Raw genomic sequence first — 21,912 nt, forward strand, 5'->3', positions numbered from 1 at the left:
TGAAAAGGAAGACGTAAAACTCTTATTTGCCAGTATTACACTTACCTACAAAGAAAATCCAAACAAATTTAAAGACCATAGATACCAAAATTTAAACAGTTGTTTGAAAGTACTATGTGAAGCTTTGCCGTGATAAATTTTACTTTCAAGGGCAAATGACTTCTAAGAAAATTTAAATTATCAAAATTGACTAATTGAAAGTTTAGGAAAAGCTGATTAAACCAAAAAGCATGAAGAAATTGAAAATCTCTACCCTAAGTCGTCTTTACTGTGAAGAAGCACAAGGCGCAGATTTGTAAACAATCTGTTACATAAACTATTACAAAGCATAAAAAAAGAAAAACTGAAAACTGTTTCTCCTTATAAATGTGTTTTAAGCACTCTAAATGAATATTGGAAAACAAAATCCTCATAGTGTATACATGAAGAGACAACTACTGATTATTTCTTTTGTTCTAGGTCAGGTCCCTGATTTCATGAATCTTAAACATTTTAGTTGATTAAAAGTTGGGAGTTCCCTGGTGGCTTAGTGGTTAGAATTCCAGGCTTTCCCTGCCATGACCCAGGTTCAATCCCTGGTCAAGGAACTGAGATTCCACAAGCCACCATAAACATTAGGGGTATATATATCTTTTCTAATTAATGTTTTGTTTTTTTCCATAAATATCTAGGAGTGAAATTGCTAGATCGTATGGTAGGTCTATTTTTAGTTTTTTGAGGAACCTCCATACTGTTTTCCATGTGGTTCCACCAACAGTGCACAAAGGTGGTTCCCTTTTTTCCACATCCTGACCAACACGGCTTTGACAATAACCACTTTGACAGATGTGAGGCGGTATCTCATTGTGGTTTTGTGTTGCATTTCCCTGATGATTAGAAATGTTGAGCATCTTTTCATAAGCCTGTTGGCCATCGGTGTATCTCCTTTGGAAAAATGTCTGTTCAAATCCTCTGCCCATACTTTAATTGGGTTGTTTTTTTGATATTGAGTTGTATGAGTTCTTTGTGTATTTTGGATAATTAACCCCTTATTGGACATGTCATTTGCAAATATCTTCTCCCATTCAGCACAGCCACTGTGGAAAACAGCACGTAAGTTCTTCAAAAAATGAAAAACAGAACTACCACATGACCCTGCAGTTCCACTCTTCTTACCCAAAGAAAATGAAAAAAAAAATTTGAATAGATAAATGCATCCCAGTGTTCATAGCAACATTTATTTACAGTAGCCAAGACATGAAATACAGATAAATAGATAAAAATGATGTTGGGGTGTGTGTATGGTCGTGGGAATATTTCTCAGCCATAAAAAATAATGAAATTTTGCCATTTCCAACAGTGTGGATAGACCTACAGGATATTATGCTTAGTGAAATAAGTCAGACAGAGAAAGACACATACTGTATATTTTTAGTTTATGTGGAATCTGAAAAATAAAACACATTAGTGAATATAACAAAACAGAAACATACTCACAAATACAGAGAACAAACTAGTGGTTACCAGTGGAGAGGGATAAAATAAGTGGAGGACTATTGAGGTACAAACTACTATATATAAAATTAAAAAGTTACAAGGATGTAATGTACAGCACAGAAGAATATAGCCAATATGTAATAATAATTTTATATGGAGTATAGGACTAGTCAAGGCTATGGTTTTTCCTATGGTCATATATGGATGTGAGAGTTGGACTGTGAAGAAGTCTGAGCGCCGAAGAATTGATGCTTTTGAACTGTGGTGTTGGAGAAGACTGTTGAGAGTCCCTTGGACTGCAAGAAGATCCAACCAGTCCATCCTGAAGGAGATCAGCCCTGGGATTTCTTTGGAAGGAATGATGCTAAAGCTGAAACTCCAGTACTTTGGCCACCTCATGCGAAGAGTTGACTCATTGGAAAAGACTCTGATGCTGGGAGGGATTGGGGGCAAGAGGAGAAGGGGACGACAGAGGATGAGATGGCTGGATGGCATCACTGACTCGATGGATGTGAGTCTGAGTGAACTCTGGGAGTTGGTGATGGACAGGGAGGCCTGGCATGCTGCGATTCATGGGGTCGCAAAGAGTAGGACACGACTAAGCGACTGATCTGATCTGATCTGATCTGATAAGCTATAAAAATATCAAGTTACTATGTTGTGTCCCTGAAACTAATATAATGTTGTAAGTCAACCATACTTCAAAAAAAACCTAAGTAACAGATACCATTAAGAAAGTGAAAAAGCAACCCATGGATAGAGAAAATATTAGCAATACACATATCTAATAAAGTACTTGGATCCAGAATGTACAAAGAATTTTTATAGCTCAAATTTTTTTAAATGGACAAGAGACTTGAACAGACACTTCAAAGAAGATATAAGAATGTCCAATAAGCACATGAAAAGATGTTCAACATCATTGGTCTTTCAGGAAATGCACATAAAACAACCATGAGAGATGCCATTTCATGCCCAGTAATGGCTGAAATTCAAAATACTTTTAGCACCAACTAAATTTAGTATCAAATTCAGCACCACAGGTAGCACCGACTACTGGGGAGAGTGGGTGTGAGTGGTTGTACATCTTGTGTAACCTACATGCCTCAAAAAGATACATTTAAAAGTGAAAGTGATAGTTGATCAGTTATGTCCAACTCTTCATGACACCATGGACTGTAGCCCGCCAGGCTCCTCCGTCCATGGAAGTCTCCAGGTAAGAATACTGGAGTGAGTAGCCATTACCTTCTCTAGGGAATCTTCCCAACCCAAGGATCGAAACTGAGTCTCCTGCATTGCAGGCAGATTGTTTACTGTCCAAGCCACCAGGGAAGCCCCACATGTTTATAAAGAGCTCTTGAATAAGAATACATTTCAGTGTACAAAGGGTTTAACAGTGTGATTCACAGGAAAAGAAATAGAAATATCTAATAAACATAGGAAAAGTGTTTCAGTCTCAGTAAATAAGGAAATGGAGACTAGAACAATGATAAATTTATTTTATGCACCTAATTGGAAACAAATCTTTGGAAATAAAATGTTTCCTTTTGCCAGAGTTGTAGGGTATAAGGTATTTTTTCACACACATTCAGTGGAATTGTGAGTTGGTATAAACATTTTCTCAATGCCACCATCAACTTTAAAGTGGAATTGTATGCTTGGATCTAACAATTCTACTTCTAGAAAAAGCTGTCCTACAGAAATACTTGCTTATGTGTGTATGGAGAGAACATGTATGAGAATTCCTTAAAGTATTGTTCATAATAGTGAAAAACTGGAAGCAGTCAAAGTGTCAGCCTTTGTTCTAGTTACTCAGAATATTTAAAGAGGAAATAGCCTGGTGTAATAATCCTCGGATAATTAACTTTATCATCACTTGGCTTAAGGCAGAGGCAAGGAATCTCATTTTTTGGCTAATTTTTTATGTGCTTCTTATTTGTTCTGTCCTCTGCGTACATGCTCGGTTCCTCAGCCATGTCTGACTTTTTGTGACCACGTGGACTATAGCCCATCAGGCTCCTCTGTCCGTTCTTACCAGCCAAGAATAGTGGAGTGGGTTGCCATTTCCTCCTCTAGGGGATCTTCCCAACCCAGGAATCAAACCCACGTCTCTAGCATCTCCAGCATTGACAGGTGGATTCTTTACCACAGAGCCACTTGGGAAGCCCCTTTCTGTCCTTTATTTGTGCCCGTGTTTTACAAACTATAAAATAACATTTGGCTATAAATCATTTATGTAGAAAAGTATTCCCAAACTCAGGGACTTATCACTGAAGTTTTTTGTTTGTTCGTTTTTGACTTCTTTATTTGGCTCAGGTTGGTGCTATTTGCTCTCCTGAAAATGTAACCTATAAACTTTTTATTACGCAAGCAGATTAACCAGTCTAATCTAAGGGAAGGCTGACTTCCTCTGTGTCCTTCAGTTCATTGAATATGGAGTGGTGTTTCTGGTCCAAACAGAGAACAATTTAGAGTATTAGAAATTAGAAGTGGTCCTTCCTAAAGACGCACAGGGAGAAGAAAAAGGTGCCGTGCCAACTATCTCCTGTTTTTTTAGCATTATTTTGGAACTTTGTGTTACTTATGAAGAAGTATTATTCTGGAATCTGGGAAAGAGATATAAATATTAGGAACAGAGAAGTATTATTGTTATTATTTTTTGATGATACAGTTGTGTACTAAGAAGAGCCAGGAGAATCAGTGGATATTTAGAGGCTTATAATAAAGTTCTCGGTTATTTTGATTTTTTTTAATGAAATTTTTTTCCAAAATTTCCTTTCAACAGCCTTTTCTGACTTTTTATTTGTAGTTTTCAGGATTTTGATATTCAAGGCTCCAGAAGATGCAGTTTGGACTGGTTGACAATAGAAACATACAAGAATATTGAAAGCTACAGAGCCTGTGGTTCCACAATCCCACCACCGTACATTTCTTCCCAAGACCACGTCTGGATCAGGTTCCATTCCGATGACAGTATCTCTAGGAAGGGTTTCAGGCTGGCATACTTTTCAGGTGTGTTTTTATATAAGAAGAAAGGTTTGGAACAGAATTCTATCATATTAACTCCTCAATCACTTCAGGACTTGCCTTCTAAACAACGTCCATTTTATTGTGACTAAATACCAAGACAGCGGAGATTGCAGAATTTGAGGCAAAAGGTTCAGGTGCCCTAGAGTTAGGTCTCCAAAAGGCATTTTGTATAATCCTAATAGAATGGTTAATTTTACACACTAAAGTCAGTCTTTTTAAATATTTTGAATATATTTATTTTAAAAGGAACTTTTTTCCCCTCAAGTGTTCACCCGTATCCTGCATGTTATTTCAGAATGTATTTTTGTGTGTTACCATTATCTTTACACCTTCAAAGAAAAGACACAATCAATTTTACTTTCATAGTTTGTAGTATCAGAAGTCTTCTTTTGCTGGTTCTTAAACTTTATCTGAATAGTGTGACCAGATCATAAAAATATGAAGAACTCAGAGCATTAGAGTCCCGTAAATTTTTGCTGAAAATAACTTTATATTTTTCTGAAATTAACATGGTCACCTTTAGCAACATATGCTACTTTTTCTCTTTTTTATTAAAAGCACATCTTTGTAATAATTACTTGGATTCTGAAGCATTTTCTGTCACCTGTTTGCCCTCTCTCCTTCCCCCTACTCTTGAGTCTAGATAATGGACTTGCAAGATATTGCGTATATGTACATAAATATATATAAATAACTAAAAAAGAATATTAAAATGGATTTGAAAAGGTGATTATTATGGAGGAATTTTTCTTAATTTCAAAACGTTTATTCAGTAGGGTATTTAAAATTCTTAGGCATATATACTACTGGCGCATATATCTTACATCACTTTACTAAATGTTCTGTAGCAAAGCAGCTTCTGCAAAAACAGAATCAGTCCTTTATCTTTAGGTCAGCTGTAGAGATCTTCATGGAACAAATCATAAGTATTATTTAATTAAAAGTTTTAGTAATCAGTAAGCCAGTATTAATTAAATTTTTTGCTTAAGCCCAGCTATCACCTGAGCTAATTAACATTTACAATAAAAATACCACTTGCTGTTACATATCCTTTAAAGAATATGGTTTTTTTCCCTCCTTACCTCTCCATCTCCCTCCTCTCACTGACCTCCCAGGGAAATCTGAAGAACCAAACTGTGCTTGTGACCAGTTTCGCTGTGGAAATGGAAAGTGTATACCAGCAGCCTGGAAATGCAACAACATGGATGAATGTGGAGACAGTTCTGATGAAGAGATCTGTGCCAGAGAAGCGAATCCTCCAACATCTGCCTCCTTCCAGCCCTGTGCTTACAACCAGTTCCAGTGTCTGTCTCGGTTTACCAAAGTCTACACCTGCCTTCCCGAGTCTTTAAAATGCGATGGCAACATTGACTGCCTTGACCTCGGAGATGAGATCGACTGTGATGTGCCCACTTGTGGGCAGTGGTTAAAATATTTTTATGGTACTTTTAATTCTCCCAATTATCCAGACTTTTATCCTCCCGGAAGCAATTGCACCTGGTTAATAGACACTGGTGATCACCGCAAAGTCATCTTACGCTTCACAGACTTTAAACTTGATGGTACTGGTTATGGTGATTATGTCAAAATATACGATGGATTAGAGGAGAATCCGCACAAGCTTCTGCGTGTGTTGACCGCTTTTGATTCTCACGCGCCTCTCACTGTAGTGTCTTCTTCTGGACAGATAAGGGTCCATTTCTGCGCCGATAAAGTCAATGCGGCCAGGGGCTTTAATGCTACTTACCAGGTAGATGGCTTCTGTCTGCCGTGGGAGATCCCCTGCGGAGGGAACTGGGGCTGCTACACCGAGCAGCAGCGCTGTGATGGCTACTGGCATTGCCCAAACGGGCGGGACGAGATCAACTGTACCGTATGCCAGAAGGAGGAGTTCCCGTGTTCCCGGAACGGCGTCTGCTACCCTCGCTCTGATCGCTGCAACTACCAGAACCACTGCCCAAATGGCTCTGATGAAAAAAACTGCTTCTTTTGCCAGCCAGGAAATTTTCATTGTAAAAACAACCGATGTGTGTTTGAAAGCTGGGTGTGTGACTCTCAGGACGACTGCGGCGACGGCAGCGACGAGGAGAACTGCCCGGTAATCGTGCCAACCCGGGTCATCACCGCCGCCGTCATCGGGAGCCTCATCTGCGGCCTGCTGCTGGTCATTGCCTTGGGGTGCACCTGTAAGCTTTATTCTCTGAGAATGTTTGAACGAAGGTCAGTATCAAGACAGAGCTATGGTGTTGCATGCTCTGTACAGTAAAAACATGGCCCAGATATTTACAACACATTTTTTAAGGAGATGAGCAATATATTTTTGTTACACTATTGGAGACAGAGCTACCTATTGTCTGTGATTTATAAAATTACTATGAAAAGCATATGACTCAGAAGGTTAATAAGCACATTAAAAAAAACAAACACTTAAGAGTTAATGAGGTGAGAAAAGGCAGTCTGTAGTGTTTTCAGATTAATGTGTTTTATAGGAATTTTGCAAGCTGAAATTCTTGGTCATGGTGCTTTAACCTGAGTTTTTATAAATATTAATTCAACAATTCCAGACATTTGAGAGCCTTCTATGTTCAAAGCAGCATATGGGTGAATAGATCAATGAGTAGGAGTAATCTCACAGGCAGTTTACAGTTAGAAGGAAGGAACTGGTGGGTAGGATTAAATGACAAAACATATAAATGCTGTAAGAGCTATAAAATAAAGTGGTATAAAAGTCAGAGGACCTCAGTTAAGTAAGAAATGGTTCAGCGTGAAAGGGTGGCCCTCAGGGAGAGCCGTCTTCCACGTGGCAGAGGAGAAACCTGGAGAAGTTGATGGCAGAGAGGTCTTCTAGAAAGCTCCTGTGGAGACCATGACCATCAGCCCCAGAAGAGTTGCAAGTAATACATACAACAAAGAAGTCACATACCAGACAGCCAAGAACAGATGCACAGTATCAAAACAACCATATGCTTCTTACTTGGCATAAGTGGCCAGAAATGTTTTACTACATTGCAACATGAAACCAAGTAAGCAACATAAAGAGTGATAAAGAACCCACCTGCAGTGCAGGACATGTAAGAGACCTGGGTTTGATCCCTGGGTAGGAAAATCCCCTGGAGGAGGGCGTGGCAGCCCACTCCAGTATTCTTGCCTGGAGAAGCCCCATGGACTGAGGAGCACGGAGGATTACAGTCCATAGAGTCGCAAAGAGTCGGACACGACTGAAGGGACTTAGCGCGTGCACACGCACGCGCACACACACACACACACACAGAAGACCAGAGGTCTTGAGTTTAAGAACAGGTTATTACACACACACACACACACACACACACACAGGTCTTGAGTTTAAGAACAGGTTATTCCAGAATGGGTTTTGGCAACTCATTTCACTGTTTTCCTTACCTAAAAGGTAAATATGTTGGACTTGACGAATAAAGTATCTTCTAAGAATATTCACATACTTTCACCTCAAGCCCCTCTGATCTCAGAAGGGTAAAGATCTAGTAGTTTTATCTTTTACAGGGATATTTAATATATTAAAACTTAGTGATCCAGGCCCCTAGTGTAAAACCACATGAGGCTGGACTGTCCACTTCATCTCTGTGTTCTCAGTGTAGGGTAGTATAAATACTCACCAAATGTTGACTGATTCTGCTTTACAAATGAACAAATGTATTAAAATTCAGATTGTTTTAATTGTTGATAATTAAAGAATTACTGTTTTGGCTTGCCCCTTTTTTTTTTTTTTAAACTCCTTTCATCCCTCTGTTTGTCTCAAAGATCATTTGAAACACAGTTGTCCAGAGTGGAAGCAGAATTGTTAAGAAGAGAAGCTCCTCCCTCTTATGGACAATTGATTGCTCAGGGTTTAATTCCACCAGTTGAAGATTTTCCTGTTTGTTCACCTAATCAGGTATGTTACACTTTGTGATTTCTGTTTCAGTACCTCTTAAAATGAAGTCTATACTTATATGTAATGGTGAAGGACCCTCGATTGTGTCAGAATTTTTACAGTTGAGTCAAGAATTAAATAAATGGAAGATTTGAAATTATATGGTTGACTCCTGAACAGTGTGGGGGTTAGGGGCGTCAGTGCTCCATGCAGGTGAAAATTCACATGTAACTTTATAGTTGAGCTTCCCAGGTGGCCCAGTGGTAAAGAATCCACCTGCCAATGCAGGAGATGCAGTTCGGTCCCTGGGTTGGGAAGATGCCCTGGAGAAGGAAATGGTAACCCACTCCAGCATTCTTGCCTGAGAAATCCCATGGACAGAGGAGCCTGGTGGGCTACAATCCATGGGGTCACAAAAGAACTGGACATAACTGAGCAACTAAACAACTCTATAGTCAGCTTTCTGTCTAGAGTTCAGTGTCCACAAATTCAACCAGCTATAGATGGTGTGGTGCTGTAGTATTTGCCATTGAAAAAAAATCCGTAAATAAGTGCACCTGGGCAAGCCCATGTTTTTCATGGGTTTACTCTAGTTGTTTCCTTATATTTTAACAAATTCAAAAGTATAGTTTTCATTCTTTACTTCTTATTTGGTTACGTGATTCTTAAGCATTTTAATGTTTGCTGCTGCTGCTAAGTCACTTCAGTCATGTCCGACTCTGTGCGACCCCATAGACGGCAGCCCACCAGGCTCCCCATCCCTGGGATTCTCCAGGCAAGAACACTGGAGTGGGTTGCCATTTCTTTCTCCAGTGCATGAAAGTGAAAAGTGAAAGTGAAGTCGCTCAGTCGTGCCTGACCCTCAGCGACCCCATGGACTGCAGCCTTCCAGGCTCCTCTGTCAGTGGGATTTTCCAGGCAAGAGTACTGGAGTGGGGTGCCATTGCCTTCTCCGATTTTAATGTTTAGGATGTGCTTAGTCACTCAGTCTTGTCTGACTCTTTGCGACCCCACAGAGTGTAACCCACCAGGCTTCCCTGTCCATGGGGTTCTCCATGCAAGAATAGTGGAGAGGGTTGCCATACCCTTCTCCAGGAGATCTTCCCTACCCAGGAATCGAACCCGTGTCTCTTATATTTCCTGTATTGGCAAGTGGGTTCTTTACCACTAGCGCCACCTGGGAAGCCCTAATGTTTAGAATAATTTAGTACACTGAAATTCAAAAGTAAAGTCTAACAACTTATTTTTTACTTGAACTATTTCAAAGATTTAAGATAAATACTAAAGTTGATATGCTTAGAAATACGTTAGTAACATGCAAGATTAAAATAAGTCATTGAAACGAAGTTAATATTTCTACCTGCCTTGAGAGAAAACCTCTTCACAGCTGAATTTTACAGTGCTTAAAAATCCATATCATTTTCTTTAAATAGTGACTCATTCTTTTTTTAAAATTCTTTTAGTTTATTTGGAGTATACCCAGTTAACAATGTTATGAAAGTTTCAGGTGGACGGCAAAGGGATTCAACCATATATATTTATGTATCCATTCTCCCCCAAACTCCCCTCCCATATAGTCATTCTTTATTAATGTTGCTGAATTCTTTAAATTTTTGTTAGCAATTTTTTATTGAAGTGTAGTTTATTTACAGTGTTGTCTTAGTTTCCAGTATACAGCAAAGTGATTCAGTTATATACATAGTTATATACATTCTTTTTCATATTTTTTTCCGTAATAGGTTATTACAAGATGTTGAATGTAGTTCCTGGCACTTGCTTTTTAAATTTCTTTTTCAATTCTTAAAGTTGTGCCAGGGTTCATAAGGCCATAAAGGTTTATACATTTAAAATGTAAATTCATCATGAAATAATTCTAAAAATTGTTCCCAGTATCAGAATTAAGAAAAATTGTTGGACATTGTTTTCCCAGTGATTGAAAGTGAAAGTCACTCAGTTGTGTCTGACTCTTTGCAGCTCCATGGGATAGTCCATGGAATTCTCCAGGCCAGAATAGTTGAGTGGGTAGCTGTTTCCTTCTCCAGCGGATCTTCCCAACCTAGGGATCAAACCCAGGTCTCCTGCTTTGCAGGCGGCTTCTTTCCCAGCTGAGCCACCAGGGAAGCCCAATGATTAATTCCATTCAAAATGAAAGTCCATTTCCTTTTTGGTAAATGAGATTTCTGATTGCAATCTGTCACCTTATTTGAGTCTTTTTAGGAAATCTTTGTGAGAATTTATAGTTTTAAAACATTTCTCTGGATATAATTTGCTAAGTAAATAATTCAGAATTTCCACTGGTTAAAATTCTGTGTGCAACATAGGAAGAACCTACATTGTGGCTTTTTCATAATATATTGTTGGTCCTGCCATGGGGAAGGGTTCTTTTTAGGGAGGAATTCAGAGAATGGTTAATTCCATGCACGCCCGTCTACCATCTGTCACCCACCACCAGTATACCTTGAGGGTACCTTCAAGAGTTTGGTCAACTGTGAGTTACAAGGAGCATAGTCCACATATGATAGCCCTCACTTCTAACACCAATTATAATTGTAAGTTCAAGGGCTCCCAAAACCATCCTCAGGTTGATAATTCACTAGAAAGCCTCAGAGCTCATTGAAAGCTGTTACATACCGTGGTGTAACTTTTATTGCTGGGAAAGGACCCAAATTAAATCAGCCTCAGGAGAATACCAAGCATTAACCCTTCCAATTGTCTTTTCCCCATAATGCCAGGACAGTGTAACTCTCTCAACACCAGTGAATGGCAATATGCATGAAACATTGCCATCCAGGGAAGCTCACCCAAACCTGGTGTCCAAGGATTTTATAGGAGCTCCATCACATAGGCACAGTTCATCGCACACGTGACTGATCCCGGTCTCTAGCCCTTCAGAGATTGACTGATTCTGCTGATTGAAAGCCCTCACCCTGCATCACGTTTGTGTGGCTCAGAGCCTCCACCTGAAACACACTGTTACTCTCTGGCTGGCCCAAGGCTCCACGCAATGACACTTCCATCAAGGGTGACATTCCAGGGATTGAGATCTCTTCCCAGAAGTAAAGGGCAAAGGTCAGACTTCACTTAGGGTAAAATTTCATTAACTCCCCATAACAGCTTTCCTCTTGGATTATAATTTACCCTGAGAATTTTGATTCAAAAAAGTTTTAAAATAAAACATGTTTGTAAACTACATTTTATTCAGTTAATGAGATTAAATTCTCAAGTTTGAAACTTTTGTTAATAAAGTATCAAGTATCTATATTAGTTCTTAAAAAGAATTATTTTCTGAATTACCATCTCATTCAAAATAGCGATCCTTTCTGAGGCATGCTTTCTTTCTTCTTCTTCATAAACTGAAGAAGTATATGAAATTATTCCTAAAACAATCATGAGATCCCCTTGTAGAACTGAATGGGCAGTCATTTAATTAAACAGACTTTGAAATGAGTAGAGAACTTCATCTCACTGTGGCAGACTATATTGTTAAAGTCGGCTTTGAAGTGTGCTGAAGGCGTTGTGGATCTCAGCTGCCTAAGAGGGGAGGATAGCTGAAGAGCCTGTATTCCTTGCTGGATTTAATGACAGTGCTCACACAAAGCCTTAGAACTTGAGCCAGATGAGGAGAACCAGATCTCTGGAGTTCATAGGGATGTGAACCACTTTTGGTTTATATTCATAATTGGTGAAAAATCTTACTGGCATACTAAATTTATATATGCTGATATTCAGATTTCTTATTGACAATCTGTTCTTTATTAAGGCAAGACTATGAGATATTCCTATGATAGTAGCTTCTTAGCTTTCTGTGAATTATATTTCAGGAATTATGTTCAAAAAGTCTATATGGAAATCACAAATAAATGCAGTACCAGTCACAGAGAGAGATGGAGAACATACTATCACATTTTCTTATTCTCTTCCCTTCTTTTCTTCTGTGAGGAGGAGGGGCAAGAGTCATTCATTTTGGCAGATAGAAGCTGCCATTTGAAAGGGAGTATATCAACTTACCATTGTTTCTTGGATATACTATGTTTTAAAAATACTAAATGCCAGATTGATGAAAGCTGTATTTGTTCCAAGTTTGATTACTCCTTTTTATAACCACTAGATGGAGCTTAAAGACTATTTTTATAACAGTAGCTTGTTGGGTTTTTGTGTTTTTTTAAATAATTGATAGTCATTCATCTACAAAAAAAGTAAGTTTTTCTTTCAGTTGAACAATATGGTCACCTCCCAAATGCACTAGTTATAAATCATCAGTTTTCAAAGAATAAGGTTATAATTTATGTTTAACATGACAATAAGACTTAAATCTTTTAAGACTGAGAAGAAACCTAAATGTATCAGATACCATTGACTAGTGCTATAAACAAATTATTTTCTTTGACTTTCTGTTTTCTGTGCTGCATTACAAATATAATAATTCCTCTGTTTATGGTAATATAAATAAATTCTCAGTATCTACTCATCCAACAAATCCTTGGTTTTGACCTTGTAAATCAAGTCTGATTTGTTCTCTTCTAAACAAACAGATAAACAGCCTGGTTTTCACACTCCTGTAAGTCATTTAGAGAATTATGGTAGAGATTTTTCTATGCTCCTAGCTAAAGAAGTATCAAATAATTTCATTTTCATCTTTGGTACATTTCTAGGATTGGATTACTGTGTGAAGTTTTAAAACAAAATTGCTGTTGTGATTGACATTATCATTTTAAAGTTCATATATAAAGTATCAAGAAAATCTTAAACACAGTGAACAGTGGTTCCAGTTATAGGTTAGTTTCTGGAGTGGGATGAACCTGTATTAATGAGAGAATTTAATTTATCTTTCATAGACCCTAACAATGAGTAATAGAATTTTTACCCACAACACAGTTTTAATACCTTGTTTTCAGCTGTCTTAAGATTTTTTTTTTTTTTTTGCAGGCATCTGTTTTGGAAAACCTGAGACTGGCTGTACGGTCTCAGCTTGGATTTACTTCCATCAGACTCCCTATGGCAGGCAGATCCAGCAACATCTGGAATCGTATTTTTAATTTTGCAAGGTCACGCCATTCAGGGTCATTGGCTCTGGTCTCAGCAGATGGAGATGAGGTTGTCCCTAGCCAGAGTACCAGCAGAGAACCTGAAAGAAATCATACTCACAGAAGTCTGTTTTCCGTGGAGTCTGACGACACAGACACAGAAAATGAGAGAAGAGATACGGCAGGAGCATCGGGTGGGGTTACAGCTCCTTTGCCCCAAAAAGTCCCTCCCACGACAGCTGTAGAAGCAACGGTGGGAGCAAGTGGAAGTTCCTCCACTCAGAGCGCCCGAGGGGGTCACACAGAGACCGGACGGGATGTGACCAGCGTGGAACCCCCCAGTGTGAGTCCAGCACGGCACCAGCTCACAAGTGCGCTAAGTCGAATGACTCAGGGGCTACGCTGGGTACGTTTTACATTAGGGCGATCAAGCTCTTCGAATCAGAACCAGAGCCCTTTGAGACAGCTTGATAATGGGGTAAATGGAAGAGAAGAAGATGATGATGTCGAAATGCTAATTCCAGTTTCTGAAGGAGCTTCAGACTTTGATGTGAATGACTGCTCCAGACCGCTTCTTGATCTTGCCTCCGATCAAGGGCAAGGGTTCAGACAACCATATAGTGGAACAAATCCTGGAGTGAGGCCAAGTAGTCGTGATGGCCCTTGTGAGCGCTGTGGTATCGTCCACACTGCCCAGATCCCGGCCTCTTGCTTAGAAGCAACGCTGAAAACTGAAACGAGCGATGATGAAGCTTTGTTACTTTGTTAGGTACGGATCCCATCAGGGAGCTTGGGTACAAGTTGGAGCAATATCCATTCATTGTTTTGTAACTTTACAATTAAACTAGTTTTCATTTAAAAAGAAAAAAAAAGATGCAGGGTGATTTCTTATTATCATATGTTAGCCTGCATGGTTAAATTAAACAACTGTAACTCTATGAACTTTAGAGTTTACTATTTTAGCAGCTAAAAATGCATTATGTATTCAGATTGTTCAGTAATGTTTTTCCATTTGTTTCTAATTGTTTTCATTCTGGTACTGTGGTTAGCAGTAGAGATATGGCTGCTGAAACTCATTTGACTGTCAGCTTATCTATCCCATGTTAAAATGTTTCTTTGTTCAGAATGATACCTTCTTTTAATTAAACCCTTTATGCTTTTGCCAACTCATCTCGTAAGTTAATACACTAGATGTTCAGATTGTTGATATAAAAAGTAAAAATTCCTTATACTCATCTATTTTTATTTATATAACATTTGTCTGAGCATTATTGTATTTCATCATAACATGAGCTTGTCAAAGGGAAAAAAAAACTTTGTCTAAAATTTTTTCTCTCATGTTTGACATGCAATGATGTGAAATTTAGATAGTTAGATAAATTAATGGCAAAAAACAAAACTCTTTTATAGGTTTTCTAATGTTGACTTTAATATTCTAATATGGTACAGACCAAATGGTAAAAATCCCAAGTCATTTCTTTTTCATCTCTATTTAAGGACAAATTAAGCAGATGAAGATATTCTACTATGCATTAAATCTTGAACTTGATGTGTACAAAAACTGTACAAGATAAGTTCCAACTGGTAATGTCTTTCCCTGATACAGGGTTATGCTTGTATTGGACCCTAGGGATTTGCACTAAAAATCATATTAAGGTCTCAGATGAGTTTAGTGCAGAAGCACTATCACTTTAAATACTATTATTTGCTATCATGATGACTATATTTCCATAGCTTTTTGGGGGGTTGAGGGGGCATTTTTATTACAACTTGAGGTTGCTTTGCTGGTTTCATATTTATTTGTTGTATTTAAAGACTGCATTCTTGTAAGAAGGTGATTTTTTTCAATATATTTTATTCATGAGGGGAGGATCATGCTACATGAAAAGCAAATTAAGAAGTCATTCAGATCACCTCCCTTTTTAAAGTAAAGTGAATTGCAAAACCCCGCATATTTTTTTATTGTCAGTTCCCATTTATTTATTTTTTAGCTGTCTGTTTTAGTAGCTTAATGATTGAGTATGAAAAATGTATTTGTGTGTGATTATTGCTATTTATTAAATTTTAAATACTTTGCTGAATGTCATTTTAAAGCATGTTTGCCTTCTTGTGTATTTGTCGTGTTATGCTGTCAGGAAGAACTGACTGAAATGTTTTAATATGTATCAAAAATTAAAATTACTTTTTTTGTATTGCCTTGAGGTACTTTTTAACTTGAAGTTGCTGTTTATTTTTATTTGGTGTGTATACAAATTCAGGCCATGAAATATGCAGTATGTCTAGAAGAAAAAGGGAGATAGTCTTTCTTAACTCTCTTATCATAAAGTAGTAGCTTATACCAGTTCTCAAGGGTAAAAATCCCTAAGGATCTGAATATTATTTTGCCCTTGAAAAAATTGACGTATCTTAGAAGATTCAGTAACTCTAGCAGTTCTCTTTTTATATTATTTTCAGACATTTTAAACTCCTATGCAATATTTTACTGTCAGAATTTGGGTTACCAAATTAACCTTGTTTGGGTCCTACTAATTATATACTATTATGTATAGGTTTTTTGTTTTTGTTTTCTGGCATGTGTTTTTAATTTCTTTGTTTAAATTAACTAATACATCTTCTTGGTTTAAACATTAAAAAAATCAAGTCTGTCTCCTACTCCTGACACTCATCTTTTAGTTCCCTTTCAAAGAAAAAGGTACAAACACTACATTCTTGTATCCCCCCCAGAAACACCATAAACATACATAAATGTATCCATGTGTATAAATGCTATGTGATATAATATAAATTGTAACAGACTATGCATTCTCTTCTGCACTTATTTTCAAAGGCAAGGTATATCTACTACTGTTTGAAGGTTAAAAGTAAAGTTGGGTATTTCTGTTTTTTGACTTTTCACGTTTAAACACTTGATCTGTCTTGAATTTAAGGCTCCACTTTTTTTTCCTAGGTAACTACCTAATTACTGCAAGACTGTTTATTAAATCTGTCCTTTCCTCACTTTTGCAAATGACCCTTTTATCATATTGCAGATTTTCATATTGTGTGGATATGTTTCTAGACTCCCATTCCATTCTCTTCAACTGACCTGCCTTTCTTTTTTTGTACCAGTCTTCCACTGTTTTAATAACTGTAATTTTTAAGTATTCCAATATTCTTGCTTATTCTTCCAGTTGAACTTTAGAACCAACTCTTGTGTTCCACCAAACAAACCCATAGGACTTTTTTTTTTTTTTTTTGACAGTTTTATAGATCAGCTTGGGGAAATTTGACATCATTATCATGTTAAAAATTCTGTCATCCAAAAATGGCTCCCATTTGTTCAAGTCTTTTTGTTGTTTCCTTTGAAGATGCTTCACGTTTTACTTTACTGAGATCTTGTAATGTTCTTCAAGAGTTCTTAAGAAATTTTATTATTTTTGTTACCATTATTAAGGAAGTCCTTTTGATTTATAATTTAGTCTTATTTTGGTATATACAAAAGGTAAAATGTTTTCTACTCAGCTACCAGACTCTGATTTTCTTATGGTTTCTAATAGTACTTCACTTAATATTTTTGTGTTTTCCATTTATACAGTTATGTCTTCCAGTTTGCATACCTCTTTTTATGTCTTGCTTGCATTGTCTAGTATTTCTAGAATAATGTTAAAATATATTGGCTACAATGAACTGGGTTGAGATATATACATTTAGTTAATCATATTAAGGAGTATCTGTTGACCCCTGCTTTTTAAAAAAATTAGTCAAGGTTGCATGTTGAATTTTATCACATGCCTTTTCATTTTCTATGGAGATGATCATATGATTTTTCTCCTTTGACCTTTTAATATGAATTTTATTAATATATTTTGTACCATCCTTAAATTCCTGAAATAAACTCTACTTGACCATATGTATTACTCTTTTCAATGTATTTCCAGATTATTCCATATTTTATTTAGATTTGCATCTGTATTCATCAGTGCAATTAGTCGTGTGTGTGTGTGTGCATGCACCTTTGAGCACTACCTTTAAGAAGCTTTGTTATTGATTTTATGCTGGTAAATTGGAAATATTTTTCTTTCTCCTGAGTTCTGGAACAGTTTGCATAACAATGGAATTTTCCTTAAGATTTCAGTGAAATTACCTGGTGCTGGTCAATGTTTGGCAAATAGCTCTTTAACAGCTCTTTTGGTATTTATGGTAACTGGTGTGTGTAGTTTCTGTGTCTTAGCTAGGACCATCAACCATCCATATTGTCCAGGTTTTCAAGTTCATTTCCCAGTGGTGAGCAGAGTTACCCCTTCCTCTTTTGTGTGTGTGGCTCTTTCCCCTGAGTATGTATTATGCTTGCTCCCTTATTTTCTTAATTAAGATAGCTAGTAGTTGGCCTAATTTGCTGTTTTTGTTTGCTTGTTTCACCCCAAGTGGTATGCTTTGAGTGTCTCTTTTATTATTTTTCTGTTTTCCAATTAATTGATTTCCTTAAATAAATGTCCTACTTTTTGCTTTCCTTATTTTGTTGTTGTTTTTTTAACTCCTTGTTAGCATTCAATTTAATCGTTTTTATATTTTCTTAATTATTAATATGAGATTTAATTCTGTTCAGTTCAGTCACTCAGTGTGTCCAACTCTTTGCAACCCCATGAACTGCAGCACGCCAGGCCTCCCTGTCCATCACGAACTACCAGAGTTTACCTAAACTCATGGCCATTAAGTCGATGATGCCATCCAGCCATCTCATCCTCTGTTGTCCCCTTTTCCTCCTGCCCTCAATCTTTCCCAGCATCAGGGTCTTTTCAGATGAGTCAGCTCTTCGCATGAGGTGGCCAAAGTATTGGAGTTTCAGCTTCAGCATCAGTCCTTCCAATGAACACCCAGGACTGATCTCCTTTAGGATGGACTGGTTGGATCTCCTTGCAATCCAAGGGACTCTCAAGAGTCTTCTCCAACACCACAGTTCAAAAGCATCAATTCTTCTGCACTCAGCCTTCTTTATAGTCCAGCTCTCACATCCATACATGACTACTGGAAAATCCATAGCCCTGACTAGATGGACCTTTGTTGACAAAGTAATGTCTGCTTTTTAATATGCTGTCTAGATTGGTCATAACTTAATTCTGAGCACTGCTTAAATAGGCCAAAACACTTAGGTGTATTAGTGTTGTCATTACTTTTATATTCCAGGTGTTCTGTTTTTATTTCCTCCTTAACCCACAAGTTGTATAAAAGAAGCATTTTTTCCTTTTTTTGCTATGTATTGTTTTTTGTTTTACCAAATAATAGCAGATTCGGTGTGGATATTGGTACTGTTTTCTGATTGCTTTATTCTCATTTTTTTTTTTTTTTTGGCATCAGAATCAGAGAATGTTATGTGTATTATATTTACTGTGGGGAGTTTATTATCTTTCCTTAACTTTTAATATCCAGGATCATTTTTTTTGACGTATATTCCCTGTTTACAGGATGTAGATTTTATTAGATATTACTCAGTATATCATGTACCATTTAGATCTTCTCCCCTGTACTGTCTTATCAGTCTGTCCATCAGAGCTCCAGTGTTGGTATGAAGGAAGAGGGGCAACCACAGGGCTGTGTCACACAGGCTCAGAGGTCGCAGCCCCGCCTGAGCTCATGTCACTCACTAGGACTGAGAACATAAGCACATGATGAGGGGAGTCTTCCAGCAAGACGTTGGGGTTTCAGCTGCTACTACTGCTTACCACTGTCATCCACTGTTAAGCTGGAAATAAGTGCATACGACGTTTAGAATAAAGGGAAAAAGAGCAGAGTGAATTCACTAGGTGTTCATTGAGTCTCTATCACAGACCCAGCGATGCTGCGGTGACCTGCCTGCTGCTCGCCACTCAGGTTGCTTGGCCATTCCCTCACCCTTCCTCCTGAGTTCCAGGGAGAAAAGGACCGCAGTCTGACCCATTTTACTCAAGTGGGCCCCTGTTTAAAAACTGATGGACATCTCTGCACAAGCTTCTTAGGACCTACTCTCAGAAGGGCCAAAATAACACTTCTACCGTATTCTGTTGGTCAAACAAACCACTAAAACCAATCCAGATTCCACAGAAAGACAAATAGACTCCACTCCATAGTAGACATAGCCAAGAATGTGTGACATCTGTAATCCATCTCAGGAGAGTACCTGATGCGTAAGAAACACCAAATTGCCAGAATTAATATCTTAAGCAGAAAAACGGTGCTACAGTCCCAGTAAGGGTCACTTGTGAACTTCCCTGGTGGTCTAGTGGTTGGGAGTCTGCCAGTGCCAGGGACACACTTCTGATCCCCGGTCCAGGAAGATCCCACATGCTGCAGGGCAACTAAGCCCACTCACCACAACTACTGAGCCCACACACCACCACTACTGAATCCAGTGCTCCAAAACAAGCCACTGCAGTGAGTGAGACGCCCACACTCCGAAACCCAGAGTAGCCTCCCCTCACTGCAACTAGAGAAAGCCCATGTGCAGCACAGAACACCCAGGGCAGCCAAGAATAAATCATGTTTTAAAAAAACATTTGCTAAAAGGATATCACATTAACTCATCTCCTCTGTCATATGTCAAGTACATTAATTGTGCATATCTTGGTTATTAGAAATACAACAATTAGCCTTAGTATATTTGGATGAGAAATCACAGCACTGGTGCAAATTTAGATAAGCACATTTAGGCAGTATGAATGTTAATGTTACTAATATTTTTCAATTAAGTTTATATGTTACTGTAACCTATGGCTTCCTTCATAGCTCAGTCGGTAAAGATTCCACCTGCAATGCAGGAGACCTGGGTTCAGTTCCTGGGTTGGGAAGATCCCCTGGAGAAGGAAATGGCAACCCACCCCAGTATTCTTGCCTGGAGAATTCCATAAACAGAGGAGCCTGGCGGGCTACAGTCCATGGACTCGCAAGAGTCTATAACATATTTTTTTATTTTTAGAGGCAATGTTGTGGATAAAAACAGCCACATTGCCTGCCCTACTCCTTCCTATCATGCAATCTTCAGTAAGTCCCTTAATCACTCTGCACTTTAGATCTTCATCTATCAATGGGGATGACGGGCCTCTTGGAATATTACTGTATGTAAAGCTCTTGAAGCAGTGCCTGGCTCATCGTAAGGACTACATCTTTGCTATTACTGTCATTGAATGTTAAACAGAAAACATCTCTGAAGCTTGAATTAGATGAGATCTTGTATGTGAAAAGTCCAGAAATATTCATGGTTTCTGAAGATCATGAAGATGTGCTTCCTGGGTGCTTCTGAGGGCAACCACTTCCCCTAGGATCATGAACGTGAACCAGCAACCCAGAATAAACATCAGAATGGGAGCAAGAAAAGGGGAAAAGAAACTGTAGCAGCCCATTTGTGATGAGTTCAAGGGAGTTCCAAGACCCAAGAGACAGGACCTTGCTGAGCCTGGGATCTGAGGAAATTGCCATAGTGACTGAATCTGGAGAAGGGTCTTCAGGGGTCTCCTAGAACAGCAGTAATTTTAGATCACTTAGTCCCCTGTAGAAAGGATAATTAGTGGCTTCCCTGATGGCTCAGGTGGTAAGAGAATCTGCAATGCAGGAGACCCAGGTTTGATCCCTGGGTCCCTCCTCCCTGGAGGAGGGCATGGCAACCCACTTCAGTATTCTTGCCTGGAGAATCCCATGGACAGAGGAGCATGGCAGGCTACAGTCCATGGGGGTCACAGAGAATCAGACACGACTGAGCAACTATTTCACTTCACTTTCAGTCCCCTCACTGGAGCAAATGTGTGTACTCAACATCCAGAAGGAGAGAAGCCTCCTTCTGAGGGTTTGGGGAAAGAAGAAAACAGGCCACTTGTCTCTGAGCAACTGCACCAGCCTTGGCCTGACTCCTTTGACTTCCTGTTCCATGAAGCAAGTGTGGTAGGAGTCTCACTCACCCATGGAGAATGACATTCCTAACTCCTCCACAGGTTCTGAAGTTGAGAATAACAACAGTGGTTGGGAAGATTATGTGAGACAATGTATGTAAAAGCCAGTTAGAATAGTGACTGTGAAGTGCAGTGTGAGTGCTCCATAAACAATAAAGGAGGCTACATGATCATGTCTTCCAGCACCAGCTGTTTATATCTTGGACTTTCCTATAAGCTTTTGTTTGAAAAAAGTGGTTTGAGAATTAATAAACTTTGGAAACCAGTGCTAGAACATGACAAGAGTAATTTGCCCTAATTTAGGGCACGCATGGTTTGTTGTTATCGTTCAGTCACTAAGTCATGCCCAACTCTTTGCAACCCCGTGGACTACAGCACACCAGGCTTCCCTATCCTTCACTGTCTCCCAGAGTTTGCTCAGATTCATGTCCACTGAGTCACTGAGATATCTAACACATCATCCTCTGCCACCCCCTTCTCCTTTTGCCTTCAACCTTTCCCAGCATCAGGGTCTTTTCCAGTGAGTTGGCTCTTTACATCAGGTGGCCAAAGTATTGGAACTTCAGCTTCAGCATCAATCCTTCCAATGAATATT

The 21,912-nt window shown here is 38.5% G+C and overlaps 1 protein-coding gene across 2 annotated transcripts in view; it reads left to right on the forward strand.

The window, feature by feature from the left end:
* Positions 1-16,074, forward strand: part of LRP12 (low density lipoprotein receptor-related protein 12) — a 91,239-nt gene extending 75,165 nt beyond the window's left edge. The window contains exons 4-7 of one of the 2 annotated variants that reach the window (XM_010863480.1): positions 4,286-4,488; positions 5,622-6,726; positions 8,287-8,419; positions 13,325-16,074. In XM_010863480.1, the coding sequence (XP_010861782.1) occupies positions 4,286-4,488; positions 5,622-6,726; positions 8,287-8,419; positions 13,325-14,191 (2,308 nt within the window). In that variant the 3' untranslated portion in view covers positions 14,192-16,074. The remainder of the gene's footprint in view (positions 1-4,285; positions 4,489-5,621; positions 6,727-8,286; positions 8,420-13,324) is intronic. The other variant, XM_010863481.1, reaches the window with a different exon arrangement.
* Positions 16,075-21,912: the final 5,838 nt, after the last annotated feature.

This window comes from Bison bison, unplaced genomic scaffold (assembly GCF_000754665.1).
Source record: "Bison bison bison isolate TAMUID 2011002044 unplaced genomic scaffold, Bison_UMD1.0 scf7180017864491, whole genome shotgun sequence".
Lineage (NCBI taxonomy): Eukaryota > Metazoa > Chordata > Mammalia > Artiodactyla > Bovidae > Bison > Bison bison.